The 18,225-nt window shown below is 46.9% G+C and overlaps 2 protein-coding genes across 2 annotated transcripts; both read left to right on the top strand.

Moving 5' to 3' along the window:
• Window positions 1–5,438: 5,438 nt before the first annotated feature.
• CTRU02_215114 (major facilitator superfamily protein) lies at window positions 5,439–7,243 on the top strand (the record flags this gene model as incomplete). The annotated part of the gene is made up of 4 exons (XM_036731936.1): window positions 5,439–5,472; window positions 5,523–5,649; window positions 5,697–5,943; window positions 5,996–7,243. 4 exons carry the CDS (start codon window positions 5,439–5,441, stop codon window positions 7,241–7,243), a joined length of 1,656 nt encoding a protein of 551 aa, XP_036576324.1.
• Window positions 7,244–9,595: 2,352 nt separating this feature from the next.
• On the top strand, window positions 9,596–10,036 carry CTRU02_215113 (reverse transcriptase domain protein; the record flags this gene model as incomplete). The annotated part of the gene is made up of 1 exon (XM_036731937.2): window positions 9,596–10,036. One exon carries the CDS (start codon window positions 9,596–9,598, stop codon window positions 10,034–10,036), a length of 441 nt encoding a protein of 146 aa, XP_036576325.2.
• Window positions 10,037–18,225: the final 8,189 nt, after the last annotated feature.

The following is an 18,225-nucleotide window of genomic DNA, read 5'->3' as shown; positions in this document are numbered from 1 at the left end:
TCTGGAAGTAGACGGAATATTTGGTTACAAACATCCGGAGTTCAGTACTAAACAGAGCCTTCAAGTCTTCCTGAGTCATTATATTTGGTTGCCGCCTTGTTCATTTTCGGGTTATTCTCCATAAGTTCCCAAGATAGTTTCAGCGCTTGCGTAATAAAAGACCGAATGCGGCCAACTAAACTTTTGCATTCGGCATTCTATTAAGATTCCGATAGACGCAAGTTAAGGCGTTGATACTTTTTTTTAAAGGAAACGCTGTCCGAATAGAGTTTATATGGAGGATTCCGTCGCGGGATTTACGAACCAACTTTATTCTTAAGTATTACGACTTTTAGAAAGACGCGGGAGTAATAATCCTGACAGAGGTTGAAACAGAAGAAGTCGTTGTGAATATTGGAAGTAAACTTTAATGAAAGATGTGGAAGCTGTTTGAGAGGAGTCTTAATCCTAACAAAGTTTAACACATACAAGTTAGTCTTCGAGGTATCTTACCTCCTAGAATCTGTCACCAACACTCAACGTAGTTCTAAGCCGTCAAATTTACTTAAGATCATTGTGCTACGTGATTCTGACCTCGAAAGACAAGAGGAACCATATTGCCTTTTACCGCAAATTCTATCTTCAAACTGATTTACAGTACCAAAAGTCTCTCTCACTTAACATGGTCACTAAAGCATTCGCGATCATTGCTGTTGCATCTACCCTCACGCTTGTCTCGGGATTAGCAGTGAAAGGTAGGTTTACTTTCTAAGGCCGTGACTCTAATAAATTTAGAAAAGACAGGCTGAATTTGAGTGTTAGGTAACGATGCTGCTCATTCTTCTCACAACAGTCGACGTTATCTGGACGGCCTGATCCCCTTCGATAAGAAAAGCCCCACGAAGAGCCCCAAGAAAAGCCCTAAGAAAAACCCCTCTGCTGAGAGTGACAAAAAAGTAGAGGTAGTTGAGGAGGAGATGACTACAGGTTCCTGAAGGATTGTACTTAAGATTTTAAGAATTTATCTCATTTCGATTATTTTGGTTTTCAATAGAAAGTCGTCTTTGTGTATCCAAAAGTGAAAAGAAGCTACTCGGAATATTTAGGATAAGTTTCATTCCATGTATGCCGTGCTGTGTCAGCGCATTCTCGCAGCCTTTGTTCATTGTGTCGTTGATTATGTAAGGTGACTGCACCTTGTGATCTCGCGCCTTCAAAACAGCATCAAGGTAGGTTATAGTATGTTCATGTGCATAGTACCCTGGAGTCAGAGGAAAGGTTTTTATTGATGGTCTCGTCGTACTTAGGAACTTTCGCTATCATCTTCATACCTAACGATTTCTATTTTTCCATCATCTGCGAAATCCGTAATTATTTTCTGCCTCTTGATGTTCTTTGGTACTTTGTGTGTGTCCCGTCCGTATAGTGGATGTTCCAGATGACTGAAGAAGTCCTCTTTATCAATCCTTCGCTGGCCGGCCCATTGATTCAACCGGTCCCAATTTCGGCATTCATGCTCCTGAGAAAAGTCCACTTGAGGGTTGATACTATCTGTGACCCAGGTCAATGTCCAGATGGTTGGGTCAGCTTGACAGATAGCGCTATTACGCAAAACATCAAGGCAGTGATCTAGTAAACGTAGCTTAGCCAAAATACAGAACCCTGACATTCTTAAATATCTTGGTAAAAATTCCCAACTTACTGAAGTGTACATCAACCTCTTTCTTAAACTGTTCTGTTGCGTTTGGAAAATAGTGTCCCATGTACCACCATTGCCTCATGTATTTCTTTTGTAATCAGTTAGATTTGTATATTCCAGAGCTTCTTAGGTATGTCTTAGTTTAGGTATTGCAGTCATACCAAGCAGTGGATCTCGTGGATCACGGTGAAACTTCCGACGTAATGCCCGTCAGTTCCAGGAACTGGAATCGAATGATAGCCGCCAACTTTCCCCAGCTCGTCTCTAGTGACCCAGATGTGATAATCTAAACCCGCCTTCAGCATGGAGTCATATAGAAAACTGGCATAGGATGTGACAAAATAAAAGACAAAATAGACTGGGAAAATGTTAGTTGGAACTAACTTTTCAGAAGCCTTTCCCATGCCTCGTCGACAGACGGATCGGTTGGCGGTCCATTGTACGGTGTTCTTAGACCTTCTCTCACATCGAAACGGGATTTGATAGTTTCCAAGGCGATGTCACTTGCAGGTGCTGAATGGAAATTTGTTAAAACCCTGGTTCTTGTTACGGCCCAACCAGTTGGTGCCTGGCCGGCGTAGCTATATAGTGCAGAACAGGGGATAATGATGCCGGAGTCATCATTACCGAAGCTTTTGCTTTGTGCCACAGTTGGTTGCCCTGACCTGCTCGTAACACAATGATGACTCCACCCCGCGTAGAGGGTTGTGGGTTCAAATCCCATACGTCGCCAGTCCTCCCTGGTCCCTGCGACGCCCGACCGTGGGCAGGCAATTATGTAGATTGGTTCCCTACTAGCCTGGAGTTTCCCTGCTTATACCCGCGATATGTCCGATTGGTCCTCGGCATAGGGACATGCCTCTTAGAGGGGAGACATGGTGTTACGGCCCAACCAGTTGGTGCCTGGCCGGCGTAGCTATATAGTGCAGAACAGGGGATAATGATGCCGGAGTCATCATTACCGAAGCTTTTGCTTTGTGCCACAGTTGGTTGCCCTGACCTGCTCGTAACAGTTCTCCTCTAACAAGAATGGGATTTTGGAGATTAACAAGGAGTTAATCGAATGGTTTACCTACTGAACGTAAGATGCCGTTTCGGCAAAGATGTTTGGGTAAGATAATAGAAAAGACATGTATAGAGCAAAATTATAAAGGAATGGATGAGTAAACAGGCGCGTGTGCTTGACTGAAATGTGACAGCTCGCCACTTTTGCCTCTTAAGTCCTTCTGTTAGGTCGTACTCGGATGGAGATGAGAGAGTTTTATCGACATGATGAAGAAACGGGCGAGCATGCTCGCTTGAAGCCTCGTCGCTCACGTTGGAATGTTTGAGAGGGATTTCAAGGCTGCAGTTCTCGGACATAGCTGCTTTTTCAATTTAGCACCTGTTGTTGTATGGTGCATAAAAATTTATCGCCATAGGAGCTGGCCTAGTCTCAAGCTTACAACGCTGAGAAAAGATGGATTTTCCTAACCCGCTGAATTGCGTAGGCAATGGTTTTCGAGTTGACGGGATGAATAGGTGTGAGGGCAGTTCAATTCCGCTCATGTACATCCACCTGGGTCAAGTTCGGCTTTAAGATTTCTAGCTCAAAGCTTGACACTCTTTACCTTTTACTTCGTTTCTGGTCTATCTATTCTAGGTTAGTTCGAAGTCCATTCAGGATTCACACATGCAAGCCAGTGAGGGTATATCCCGCCACAAGCCTCACGTCGCACCACAAACTCAGCTGCGGAATTGAAAAAGTAAACCACGTCTTCAGCCGGCGTTTAACTACTTTGAGATCGGCTTCTGTCACATGAAAACGGACCAAGTCTTTTGTTCGTGCAGCACTAGACCACAAACTTTAAAACTGCGATTTCCTGATATCTTCCTTTTTCAAAAAAATATGCCTAGATAGGTATTACCACGATTACTCTAGAGACAGACAGCTAGCCCGGAATCTAATGGAATTAGACGCTAATTAGATATAGCTTTACATTAGCGAAGAATATGTCGACCACTAGAGAGATTATCGGCGTAGTAGGGGGCATTTTGTTCGGTGCCTGGACCACCCATCAGCTAGGATTTCTTTCTCACCTGGAAAGGACATGTTCATGTCAATTGTCACCTGCTACGACTAATAAGAACAACCTATCACCAATTCCGAATCGTAGGCTCTCCACAAAAGCATAATTTATTACACTTATCGACTCAATTATTTGTTTTAGTCCCGTTCTTAGAAACAAATTTCGCCAATGAGACGTTAAAGTATTCCGTTTCATCCATACCGTGGCCGCAGAAGGAATGGGAAGACATGTATATGGCGTGGGAAGCATTGAATCCTCGTAAGTACTTAAGCAAATCTTGGGATTAGCTCCACGATTGGAGTTCTTCAGAACTTGGAGGTACGGCTTATATCTTAGATAAAACTCACAAACTGCGTGTAGGCGGGCGAGGATTTGTGAATATCAGCCATCCAGCTAGGTTTCATAGCCTGCCAGTTCCGATACAAGACTTCAAAGATCCCCCAGAAAACGGTGTCTACCGCTACGGCATAGCAGTTTTCCATCAACTGCATTGCTTGGTGAGAACCTGCTCAAGTCCCTTTTTTTAAAAGAATCTTATTCTTCTGAGCAAATGGAGTGAGAAACTGAAGACAGGCTGACTGACTCTAATTTTCATTAGTTTATTCTTCAGCGTTACTTTTACGAGACTAATGCCGGCCTCAGACCTTTGATATGGCATACGATCTTCCATTATAATCACTGCGTGGATTATCTCCGACAGACCATCATGTGCCACGCGGACACCACGTTGGAGGGACAAGACCCCGAACAGACAGAACGAGGTGACGCATCTGGCCTTGGAGACAGCGCAAGGCATGTCTGTAGAGATTATGAACAGTTATACGATTGGGCGGAGAAGAATCGTTGGTACGACCTAAAAAGCCTTGATCATGACATTGCTGAAGGGGCCAAGTATGACGACTGGCAGGAGACTTGGCAGTGGCTGGGGACTTTGCGTCCGAACCCCAAGTCAAGATGATACACAACAACAGGCTGGTCTATATTTAGTAGATATAGGGCAATAAAATTTCTTCTACTAAGATATTAGTAGGGCGTTCCAGGGCGACAGTATTGCCCCACGTATAACGCTAAGTAACATTACACAATGCAGATAACAAAGACAACGACGACCGTAAAACCATCATGTCAACAAATACGACCCAAAGCCTGACTTTGTAAAGCAGTCGAAACCAGCACTATACCCCAAATCACAGCATAGAAGCCAATTTCACCGTCTAATAAACCACAGATGCGCAAATCGAACCACATGTATGTCGCATCTCGAACGTCTTGTTTCAGGCTTTTGAAGAATCTTTTTCGCATGCCGGTTTGCCTATGGGGCTCGTTGAATATGCGGCGTAAAGCTGTGCTAGCCCATCTCCAGCAATCACGGTAGGGCTGCAGCCAAGGAACGAGATCTTCGACTCCCTGCAACGCTTCGATCACTCTTGGCCAATCGGGTGGCCGTTCTCACGCTTCTGGTGGGTACTTGTACGGGATCATCACGCTAACGTCATGGTTATGAACATCCGAACGTTACCGCACGACGCTGATTAAGCTGCTATGAGATCACTCTTTGTCATCTGCCAGATGGTCGACCCTTACCCAGAGCGAATTTGTAACTTCTCAGTTCCCATATCAGCCCGAAAGAATTTTCAATCTCAATTTCTTGAACACTGCTGTATGTCGTAGATCCAGTAAGCTCTGCCATCATGTCCATATCGTCGTCTGTAAACGTGGAGAAAGGTCCGGGTCCGGAGCTTTCCATTGCTTGTATCGTAAGCTAACTTCAACAGAGACAGATTCTCAAGATGGCACCCAACACCGCCCCAGCGTCTCAGGCCAACAGCCAGAAACCCGCATGGTAAATGGCAAACAGGTGCAAATACACACTTGGGGCGGTCCAGATGACAAAGACAACCCGTATGTTCAGCCTCATTTTGAACAAGTCCCATGCTGATTTTGTGCAGGTTTAACTGGTCACCAACATATAAATGGGTTGTCACAGTCACAGTCTGCTTCGTTTCAATCTTAACGGGTTTGCCAGCCGGTTCGTACGGTTCCGGTAATGAATGGATGGCGCCTCTTTGGAACGTACAAAATGAACCCTTTCCGAACCTATACTGGGCCACAACAAGCTGGAATATGGGCGCAGCGCTGTTCCCGTTGCTGTTTGTGCCATTGACAGAGAACACAGGCCGTATGCCTGGTTACTTTGTATGCTCTCTGACCCTCAAGTATATACCATGGAGGCCACTAACAAGTTTAGATCGGTTACATCGTCTTCGAACTCTTACTTTTCGGCTCTGCCTTCGCCAACAACTTCGCCACAATCGTAGTCACCCGTTTCTTTGGCGGTGGTGCATCATCTGTTGCCATCAATATCGTCGGCGGCAGCATCAGCGATATCTGGAAAGGCGACAAAGCCCGCAGTTTGCCCATGTCCCTCTTCGGCTTCACCAGTGTGGCCGGCATTGCGCTTGGTCCCTTTATCGGCAGTGCTATTGTGCAGATCCAAAAGCCGAGCGGTGGCCTTGAATCGCCATGGCGATGGATCTACTACATCCAAATCATCTACAATGCCGCGCTCATCCCGGTATTCTGGCTCATCCTGCGCGAGACTCGTGGTGATGTGATCCTCAAGAAGCGCGCGCAGAAGCTGCGCAAGGAAACCGGTCGCGACATCTATGCCGAGTCCGAACTAGACAAACCTTCTGTCGTCTCTCTGCTCAAAGTATCCTTTATGCGCCCGACCAAGATGCTGTTCACCGAGCCCGTGGTCACTTTCTTCACACTCTGGATATCCTTTGCATGGGGCATCCTTTTCCTCTTCTTTAGCTCAGTAGTGCAGACCTTTGGCGACTCTTACGGCTTTGGCATCTTCCAAACCGGCCTCATTCAGCTCGCCATCACCGTGGGTGCCGTCATTGGGACTCTGATCAACCCGCTTCAGGACTGGCTCTATCTTCGCACCGCGCCAAAGAACAAGGAACGGCCCGGCAAACCGATCCCCGAGGCGCGGCTATACACCAGCATTCCCGGCTCGTTACTCTTCACAGCAGGCTTGTTCCTGTACGGATGGACGTGCAGACCAAGTGTTCACTGGATTGTGCCCGCGATCGGTATTACAATCGTTGGCGTGGGTATCTACAGCATCTACATGGGCGTAGTAAACTATCTCACCGACGCGTACGAGAAATACGCCGCCTCCGCCCTCAGCGCCGCCTCACTCGGCCGCAACACGTTCGGCGCCCTACTGCCCCTGGCATCTGGGCAGCTGTTCAGCACGCTGGGTTTCGGATGGGCCGGCAGCTTGCTAGGCTTTGTTGGACTGGCGCTCAGCGTGGTGCCTGTTGTATTGCTATACAAGGGCAGGGAGATTAGAAAGCGGAGTCCATTCATGCTGGACAGTACGTTTGACGGGGATGAGAGCGAGGAGAGGAAGACTACTTATAGTCGATGGGGAGGGAAGGGAAGGACTGATGAGGGATCTACGGGAGGAAACAATGAGGTATAGGATGTTGGTGGCTGTATAATAATGATGTAAAGTCAGCGTGGCATTAAAGTCACATCAAAGATCTCCCCTGGACTGACTACACTTGCTCAATAATCCGTTTCCTGCAGCAAAAGGAAATTCTTGGTCAACTGAATCGAGAAGGGACACTTTATCTCTGTCCGTCCGCACCATCCCCACCGTCTCAATTGCTGAGGAGACATTATCTCGGACGGTAGTATCCCCCATCACCGAACTCCGTCCTGTCGTGTTCCGAACTGTTTCTTTAGCCAACAGTAGGTACGCCAAAACCCGGGTGCACGGTCCTGCGCGTTACATCTCTCAGCTTGATACAACAGACCACTCGATCTGTGTGAGTGCTCCAGCATCGGGCGAGATGCAGTCAATGCCACAGCTCTCATAAATACCGAGAGTAAATCCACTGTGCTCGAAGCCAGGTATTTACTCATCATTTAAATCGCAGCCATCGAAAGCCAACTGCGTCCGGAGCACTGCCTCCTTGAGATTGGCATGCAAGCTGCAGCTGAGCGAGAGAGGCCAAAAACGGCACAAGTGAATCATCGTTCAGAATAACTCGGAATTGAAGCTGGCTGCAAGAATCTTTTGGGGACGGACAGTCTTCAATGTACGCGTCGAGTGCATAGTCTTTAGTATGGTTTTGCATTTGTGGATATGAAGTCCCTGTGATCTGGAAACCAACGACGTCTCGCCCTTCATCGCTCAGTGCATAGAGATACCAAAGGCCCGAATTTTTGCTAGGAAAATTTAATATTCAGACTCTACAAATTTGGCTATGGAAGTATCTCGTTGTTGAGTAGTCATGACAAAGTTTTGTTCAAGATGCCTTTCAGCTGCATGCGACGCAGATTGCGAGCCTTGCGAAGTCGTGACGACTACGGCGTCTTGAACCAGAAATGTGCTGAGTATGGGATCGACATATACTGTCGCCGTACGTATCTTCGGACCCAACAAGAGGGAAAATATCGTACTCAAAGAAGGGCTTGTCGAAGTGCTTATACATGATTTGGAGAAGACGAGTATTGATGTAGGTGAAGATGTACTTCTCGGATCACTTAACACCGAAAACGCCGTAAGCTCTGTCTCATTCACTATAAATAATTATCAAACGTTAATATTGTTGTCATAAGAACGAACCAAATTCATAAATTTCTGAATGCTGCTCTGGGTTGACCTTTGTCCTGATACTTGAAGTGCAGCTTTACGGTAGTTGTGGCTGATATGCTTCGCCACAACTATTAACACCAAAGTTACAGCAACTACACCCGATGTTAAGCGGCCGCTCGAGTCTGAATGGGCTGTTTTGGTAGTGCTGCAATTTTAGAACTATTAAGGCAGACACCTTAGCATTGTTTAAGTAGAGAAAGTTAGGTCCTTACATTTCAGCGTTGAACTGGCCTTGTCTGAAATTATCTGGGATATTTATACACTCGTTCGGGATGCCCGATCTGTACGTTCTGCCTCGCTTTACAGGACATACAGGTATACCAGGAATAGGATTCTGATATATAAATACTATAGACGGATTAGTTAATACTAGGTGAAGATTGAGGGAGCTCTCACAGCTATAAAAGCCTTGACTGTCCTTGCGATAGTAGTAAGAAGCCCACGACGGATTTAGATGTTACGGCCAGCTAACTGACAGTGGGTTTGTGTTAACAGTAAGCCAGGGATTGAGAGTAGTAACAGTCGTTCCGTGGTCCTGGTCGAATAGATCGTAGATCTTCAAAGGTCTTGGTGATCAGTCAAGGCCTCAACAAGAGTCGTAGAGTAGTCGTCACTTAGGTATAGCTGAAAGTACCGGTTAGGGTAATCACAAAGTTGATTGCTGAAGAGCTATGGAAGTCTGTCCTCGAGCCCGGCTCGAGTCCATCCTATATACAAGTCCTGAACGGTCCTCCTTATCTTGGCTATGTTGGATATTTGACATATCCAACATATCCGGGGATCGGTTGGATATTTGACATATCCAACATATCCGGGGATCGGTTGGATATCTGACATATCCAACATATCCGGGGATCGGTTGGATATCTGTCGTGCTGGCTCCGGGCCTCCGGACCCACTCTGCCGCGTCTCGGCCGCGAGGTCACGTGACCTCGCTCCAGCGACCGTATTCTTAAGCGTCCTTCGCTCCGCTCGCTCACTTAGAGAATACAAGCCGTTTTGTTCCTAGTTGATGCCGCCCGTGCCTGACGTCGGTCACCACAGTTATGAGCCCAGCTTACCACATCACCCCTTTCTACTGTTAACCAGACGAAGGGTTCGTGGCGGAACACCATCAACTCCTTACGGTCTTCACAAATTTCGCTTCAAACAGCAACTTCTACAACGAAGATGTCGTCGCAGATATCTGTTCTCACGAGCACGACAAGGCTAACCTGCCGCCGGGACTTCCCCGTTTGGTACGACGCTCTCTACGCCGAAGCCGACGCAGCAGACGTCTGGGATCTCATAGACCCAGACGACACTACGTCTCCGTCAGACCCAAGAGAGGACGATGAAGAACTCTCGATCGAATCATGGATCACGCAGCAGAACGAAAAGCAGCGTAGAACCTATGATCGGAAGCGGAAAGCCTACGATTCGATTCTCCAGCATAGGGCAGAAGCGAGTGACGATACAGGGGAAGAACTCCAGGAGCCTGTAGCACAACCAACTCTCACGCAAAACACGCCCGGGACCTTTGAAAGATATACGAACTACCTCGCTTCAAAATCAGGCCGCGACGTCCTCAAAACTCGTCGGGAGCGGGACTTCGACTCTATTCAGCGTTAGGTTAAGGAAACGGTCGACAAGGACATCCTCTACGCTGCGAGATCGGAGATCCTAGCGAACAACCAACGTTCACTCCGTGCTCTTATTCAGTACCTTCGGAAACGCTACGCTCCAAGCGAATCAAGCAGTCAAACTACAGTTCGCGAAGAGTACCTTCTCCTCCTGGAAAAGGCCAACACAAGCGTAAACCCCCAGACCTGGCTAAGAGACTTCCATCGAGTACTGCTCCGCGCGCTTCGATTCAGAATACCGGAAAGCCAGGGAACGCTCGCTTCGAAAACTTTTCTTCGAGCGGTGGGACACCGTTTTGCCCCCTCCTGGGCGACCTCCGAGCTCACTGAAATTGTCAAAATGGAGCGCAAGGGGGACCGCATCCCTACTGTAAGTGAATACAGGGATATGCTGGAGGACTTGCTGTATGAGGACACCCTATACGACAAAAATCGGGGTAAAACAAGCGGTGTGTACGCTACCCTTGCCGGTCGCCCGAGCGAAGCAATCTCAGATGGAAAAAGCGGTTCGAAAGGAAAAGGCAAATCCGAAGCGTGCCCCTGCAACAAACCCCACAACGCAAACCCCCTGGAGTGCACCCGCGTGGAGTACGCCCTTACCGGGCGAATCAAGCCTTCCCAGGACAAACTATCGAGGGACGAGTGCAAGGAGATTCGAAAGCGTATCAATCAGTCCGAGAACTATGATCTCCGAGCCGAATTAGCTCGGAAAGGCTGGATCTGGGCGACGGAACCTCCCAGCTTCCGAAACCCAGCGCCGCCTCGCAATAGGTCGTCAGGAAATACCGGCTCTAAAGCGAAATCGCAGCAAGAGGAGAATGAGTCAGAGGTGACACTGAAGAGAAATATCCACGCAGTAACGATCAGCCGTGAACTTCTCCGGGAAATTTCGGACGACTTCGACTCGGACTACGACCAACCAAGCGTATTTGCAACCCCACTGACGGGACCCCATGTTCTGTCACGAAGCACGGTTCTCGACAACTGCGGAGCTACGCACCTTGTTAACAACCTTGACTTGCTTGAATCGTCTTCTATTAAAACGTGCATCGGCGACGAGAGAGTCGACTCAGGAACTGCTTCGTACCCAATCCTAGCAAAGGGAACGTGGATCTTGCCAAAAGCACTAAATGGCCCTGATGGAGACCTCACAGCAGACCTTACGCTCCATAACGTTGGATACGTAGAGAACTTTCACGTTAACATCGTTTCGGAAGCACTCCTCCGAAAGACAGGCATCTGGTACTCCGGATTGGATAACACACTTCGCCAGGGAACGTACAAAAACAGCGTGGTAGTCAAGCATCTTGTTAGGAAGATGAACATTACTTTCTTCGAATATAAGACCGGTTCCCAGTATATTGCTCAGAAGCGAATTACCTCGAGTAACGCAGGAATCGTGAACCATTTGGTGCTTGCAGTACAGGATCCCGCTCGACTCTCGCTTCGTAAACCACCTGATAGGTATGATGACGCCTGGTTATGGCACCTTCGTTCGGGTCACCTCGCACCAGACGCACTAGAACGAATGGTGTCAAACGTGAGAGGAGTAAAGATAAAAGGACCCACGCGTCTGGAATGCGAATACTGCGCGACAGCGCACGCGAAACAGTTAATTTCGAGGCGAACCTCTGAACGGAAAGCAATTCGACCGTACTATAGGGTCTCATGGGATCTCTTCGACTACCCGACAAGCTTTGACAAGAACCGCTGGCTCTTAGTGATCAAAGACGAATATACCGGTCGTCTTTTCGCGTTTCCGCGCGTAAGTAAATCGCACACCTTCGTCTTCGACGCTCTCAGGCACTTCGAACGATGGGTCGCTCGCCAACGAGGCGTCACCCTGTGCAAGCTGAGACAAGACGTAGAACGCGCGGTAATTGCGATAAACGGAATGACTGAGTATCAACTTTGGGCCCAGCATAACGGGATTGAAATCGAAGAGACACCCCCCTACACCAAGGAACCCAATGGCGGAGGCGAACGAGCGGGCCAGGAATTAATAACCCGAGCGATAAAGATGCTCAGCGCAGCGGGCCTGCCAACTACTCTCTGGGTGGAAGCAGTCATGGCAGCCGCCTACCTGTACAATATGTCACCACGGAAGCGAAGAGCTTGGCTCTCACCAATTCAAGTCGAAGAGAGCTGGTTCCGACAGTATTTTCGCTGGTGGCAACCACAATACAGCGCGAGCCTCGCCCGCGACCTTCGCCCCCACTGGGGCTGGACGTACGCGTATGGGTGTAGGGCTTATCCCCTGAAAAAGGACCGCGAAGCGGATAGGAACAGACGTAACTTCAAGGTGGAACCGCGAGGACATATTGGATATCTGGTGGGCTACGTTATGGACGCTCACAACCTATACAGAGTCTGGATACCCTCGCTTGATCAAGTGATTATCACGCGAAACGTTACCTTTGACGAGACGAAGTTCTACTCGAAGGACGATGCAAAAGCTAGTTTACAAGCGGAGGTGGCCGAGACAGTCTCCACGGAGATCTCGGAACCTCCGGCTACGGCGAACCCAGGACTCCAATTCCTCGGACTCGCAAAACCAAGCGAACTCGTATTTTCACTTGAAGAGCAGCCCCTGCCACCTGCCTTCGCGCCGTCGACCGTAATCTCAGAAGAGACAACGGTAAAACGCTCCGCGGTTAACAGCCGACGCGAAGAGGGCCTGCTCACCCCGGAACCGACCCCTGAGCCGGCCGCAGCGCCGGAGGGGACGGACGGGCAAACGACCGGCCAACAAAGCTCCGAAGCGATGGACGCCGGCGTTCCCGACCCGGGGCACGAAGCCCTCTCTGAGGCGGTCGAAGACGTGATATACGTCAAGACCAACAACGAACCTCCACGAGAACCGGCCGTGGAGGCCGACTCGAGTAATGATCTCGGGGGTGACTCCCCAACTCACCCGGTGCGGCCACACTCGGATAATGGGAACGGGCGCGAACCCGAGATAAAGACCAAGCGGGTGTACAACCGCAAGGACTACGGCCAACAACAGGGCAAACCGAGACGATCACCTCGCTTCGCCCAACACTTCGCATTCCTACAAACGGAACGTAATTGGGAAACTTTCTTCCATACCTATATGCCTGATCAGCAGAAGGCTGTGGAGGAAGCGAACCAAGCCCACTATACGCTCCATTGCTTCGTCTTCGCGTCAATACACCAAGCGAAGCACTCCAGAGCGGTCACTCCACAGCGAGTGAAAATACACACAGATGAGCTTATAAAGCCCCCACGAACGTGGAAAAGTGTTGAAAAAATGCCGACCCACCTCCGAAACCTGTTTTACGAAGCGGCCCAAGCCGAGATAAGTAAATTAGAGGAGATGGACGCTTGGAAAATCATTGACGAACACGAAGCGTCTACGAAACCTATTCCTCTAAAGTGGGTGTTCACTTACAAGCTTGATCAAGACGGCTACCTCGACCGCTGCAAGGCACGAATTTGCGTCCGCGGCGACCTCCAGGCGAAGCATCCTCTCGAACAGACCTACGCAGCGACCCTCGCAGCAAGGACGTTTAGAGTAGCGATGGCGCTCGCGGCGGAATTCGACCTTGAAGTAGACCAATTCGACGTAGTCAATGCGTTTCTAAACGCAACAAGAGGACCGAACGACCCGCCTGTCGTCTGCTACCTACCAGACGGCTTCAAACAGAACGGGAAGTACGTCGAGCTCCGCCGTGCCTTATACGGGCTACGAGACGCTCCCCTCCTTTGGTATAAGGAGTTCTCATCAACGCTGCGGCGCCTGGGACTCAAGCCTGCAAGCGAAGACCCCTGTCTCTTTACTTCAAACGACAAGAAAGTGATGGTACTCTTCTACGTAGACGATATCCTCGTCTTATACCATAGGGACCACCGCGAAGCTGCTCAAAACGTTATAAACGGGGTGAAAGCCGAGTATGAACTCAAGGACCAAGGCCCTGTCGAGTGGTATCTAGGCATTCGCGTGATACGTGACCGTGAGAAGCGAACAATTAACCTCGCACACGACCAATATATCGAACGCGTAGCGAAGAAATTCAACCTTATCGACTCGATCGTGCCGCATACACCATTGCCATTCGTCCCGCTCCAGAAGAACACCGCTGAAGCGACCCCTGACCAGGTAAAGCAATACCAAGAGAAGGTCGGCTCAATTCTGTACACTGCGATCATGATTCGCCCCGACGTCGCCTTCGCTTGCGCTACACTCTCGAGGTTCCTAACGAACCCGTCTCTCGAACATCAGAAGGCCGCGAACCAAGTCATTAGATATCTTTATCACACTCGCTACCTTTCGCTCTGCTTCGGTAGCTCGGGGGGTGCAGGTGCCCAAGTTCTCCTAATTGCGGGCGACGCCTCGTTCGCAGACGACGAAGAGACGCGGCGTTCATCTCAAGGGTACATCATCTCACTGTTCGGCGGTCCCATTCAGTGGAAAGCCGCGAGACAGAATACCGTTACCACTTCTACTACAGAAGCGGAACTCCTTAGCCTCGAAAACACTGCTAAGGAGACCATCGCTCTCAAACGCTTATTTCGGGATATTGAACTAGACCTCGGAGACGTATGGAAGATCCATTGTGACAATCGCCAAACGATTCGCCTGGTAGTAGGCGACAAGGAACGCATCTCAACGCGCCTTCGCCACGTTGATATACAGAACATGTGGCTACGCCAAGAGTATGCCAAGAAGACGTTCGACGTGGTATATATGCCTACCGACGAGATGCCAGCAGACGGTCTCACAAAAGCACTCTCCCGAGCGAAGTTCGAACACTTCAGGGCACTTCTAAACCTACAAGACATTCGGGCACAAGTCACAAGAAGCGAAGAGAAACAGGTGCGCGCGAGCAATGCTGGCCCGGAGGCCGAAAGTTAAATTTTGACTTGGCCCCTGGCCAGGAAGCATGATACGCTCCCAAAGGAGCAAAAGCAAGCGTACTTACGCCCCGTAGGGCGGGCTCTTTTAACGACCTCGGAGGGAGGCCGCGTACGTGTCCATCAGGACGTTGTACGCGGGGAGAACAGCCGCCGGCAAGTGTCCTCCAACAAGGCTGTCAATGGCAGCACGGAGACCAGCCGCTTCGGCCACGGCCGGAACCGCTGCAGAAGAGTCAACGGGCAGAGGAAATAATAACTGATGGGCAACCCACGTTGTGGGCCAATCAGAAGGCAGGATTTTCAGAAAATTCAACTGGCAATAATAAGAGGCAAGTACGACGGTTGAATAAAGGAAAGTGCGATTATTGCGCCAGGCGGCGCGCAAGGGCGAATTTCGCCATATTCACATCACTTCGAGCACAAAGACCGAGGCGAATACAACAACACCTCTCTTTTGTTATATATATATTCACAAGAGGCTCTGAATAGCCTCATAATCTTGTATCTAGGCGATAGTAGCGATATGGCCTCGAGGCGCGGTTTTCCAGACGACTACGCGCCGTCTGGGGGGGTGTGTCGTGCTGGCTCCGGGCCTCCGGACCCACTCTGCCGCGTCTCGGCCGCGAGGTCACGTGACCTCGCTCCAGCGACCGTATTCTTAAGCGTCCTTCGCTCCGCTCGCTCACTTAGAGAATACAAGCCGTTTTGTTCCTAGTTGATGCCGCCCGTGCCTGACGTCGGTCACCACAATATCTGACATATCCAACATATCCAGCCCGGGTTGTCCTTACCCCGCGTTATCCCCGAGGCCACGTGACTTGTCCATAGTTCTTCCGTTCCGAGGATCCCTGGTTACACCTGTCCGGCTGGGTTACATATGCCCTGCGTTAGCCGCCGGGATCCAGGCGGGGTCGTGTTGGCGACCATGTCCAACGGGTCGTAACATTAGACTATAGCAATGCCCGGTAGAGTCCAGGTTTATATGTTGGATGTTTGAGCCAGAGCAACCCCTGCCGTTATAGAAATCAACGGTACCAGCGTTAGCAGCGAGAGTACTGGGAAGGGCAACATAGAGTAAAGCGATAGTAAGAATATTATACATAGTCTTGTTACAAATTTAATAGAAGCCTTTTGAATAGATAATAAGATACCACGACTTTTTTTATATATAGGGAAATAGTCTCTACTTTATAATAGTTAATTATTATAAAAAGCCTTGATCTAAGATTAAATTAGTACTAACTCTATAAAAATAAAATTTTTAGTATTAGTATTATAAGTCCGTATATATTATATTATAGGTTGTACTAGTAGTATAATTTCTAAATTAATCTTCATAAGAAAGACCTTCTTGAAAAGACTAAATTTCGATCTAGTAAGTAAGGAAGTACAACCTAATTCTATAGAGTTTATTAACGTAAGATATTATAAATTAGCTAGAATAATTACTTTTACTAAAAAGAAAAAGTTTAATATTTATTTAAGATCTAATATCTTAGAACTTTATTCTTTAGAAAAGGTTAAAAGCTATAGTTAGTAAGAATACTTATAAGCCTAGTCTTATAGTAGTACTATATAGAGTAATTTAAGAATGTAAAGGTCTTTAGGTAAATACTATACTATAAAGATAATGTTTATTATTATAGTAGTATATAGAATTAGATCTCTTTTATTATTATACCTAGAGTTACTCTTATTTAATACTTACCCTCTAAGACCTAGATCTAATTACTACTCCGTCTTAGTATCCCGTTTTATATTAGCCTTTAAGCCTATCGAAACTTAAAAAGTTCTTAGCTCCTACTATGTCACGGTATATAAGACGAGACGGAGTAATATTACGGCTAGCTAGTAATAGTAGGGTTTCTACTAATAGAAGTTAAGGCTATGATACTAATAATAGGTCTTGCGTTATATATAGGTAGGTTATACTAGTAGATTGAGGGTTAGGGTAAGGTAATTAGTCTTATACTAGGTAACGAGTTAAAGTAATATTACGGATTATAAGCTAAGCTAAAAGTTATCGAGGATGAATTATAAGTTGATTACTAAAGAACTATCTAAAAGGCTTTAAGTAGGTACTTAAGTCTTAATCTATATATACGTCCTGAAGTAAGTATCCTAGGTAGCTTTGGTAAGTGCTTACCCTGCTTATCGTAAGTACTTACTTCCCTTAGCGTAAGTACTTACTAATTCCTTATTAGTACTTACTTCTTTATCGTTACGTAATCTATATAATAGTTCTTCCGTTTTAGTAGTAACTTATTATTCCCTATATGTCTTATATATATCTGATAGCATAGCTGCTAGCCTAAGTAGGTTTGTTAACCCTTTATTAGGTATAATAAACGGGTTATAATATTAGGTCTCCCCTGAAAGGTCTTGTCTTTAAGGCTTATAAGTAGGTATGTTAGTCTTAGGTTAGGGATCCTTAATTATGCTTCCTTTAATAATACTAATACTATGTTAGGTTGCGTTGAAAAATCAAAGTCTTTTTCTAGCTAAAGTACTTTTACTTTTTATTATTTTGCTTAATTGCTTAAGATTGCTTAGTCTAGTTTTAAGGTTATAGCTTATATGTTTTATTACTTAAAAGGGTTACGATATAAAATGCTTAAGCGTTATAAGAAGTATAGTAAGTATACTTATCATAGTTATTCTTGCGATATTACTAATATTACTATCTATACTTATAAGTTTCCTTCTTGCTTATATCGCATGTTTTACTAAGTCTTTTAGTAAATCGATTACTAGATAAGTCTAGTCGTCTTAAGCATAAAGAGATAGCTAAAAAGGAGGTATTTAAAATAAAAGTCGTTACTTTACGTAAGGTATAGGTAGAGATAGATAAGTTGCTAGCTTGTCTTAAGAGGTTGCGTAGTAAAAAACGGATAGTATTTAAAAAAGGTTAGTTAGTAATAGATAAGCTACTTATAGAGGTAATCTAGGCTTTAGAGTTTCTAAGTCTAAAGTCTTCCGTAGTAATAGGTTTATAAGTAGATAGTTATATAAACCTAATTAATTAGGATATAGTATTATAAGGCGATAATTTCGTAGCTTAGGTTATGCTAACCTCTTATTTTTTTAACTATTTCGGTTGCTAAGCGTCGTTTTCTTCGTCCTAGCGTTTCGTATCTTTTTAATAGTTATATTTCTCCTTAGCTTATATCCTTTTCTTCTTCTTAGTATTTATATAGCTTTTCTAAGGTATTCTTTAAGTATTTTACTAGTTTTTATAAGTTATCTTTATATCTATAACGTACATGATAAGCGAGTGAGACAGACAAGCGAGTGAGACAG

The sequence above is a fragment of the Colletotrichum truncatum genome (assembly GCF_014235925.2).
Source record: "Colletotrichum truncatum strain CMES1059 chromosome Unknown Contig_0013, whole genome shotgun sequence".
In the NCBI taxonomy this organism is placed as follows: Eukaryota; Fungi; Ascomycota; class Sordariomycetes; order Glomerellales; family Glomerellaceae; genus Colletotrichum; species Colletotrichum truncatum.
Note: the sequence above shows the minus strand (reverse complement) of the source record. Positions and strands in the feature narration are given on the sequence as shown.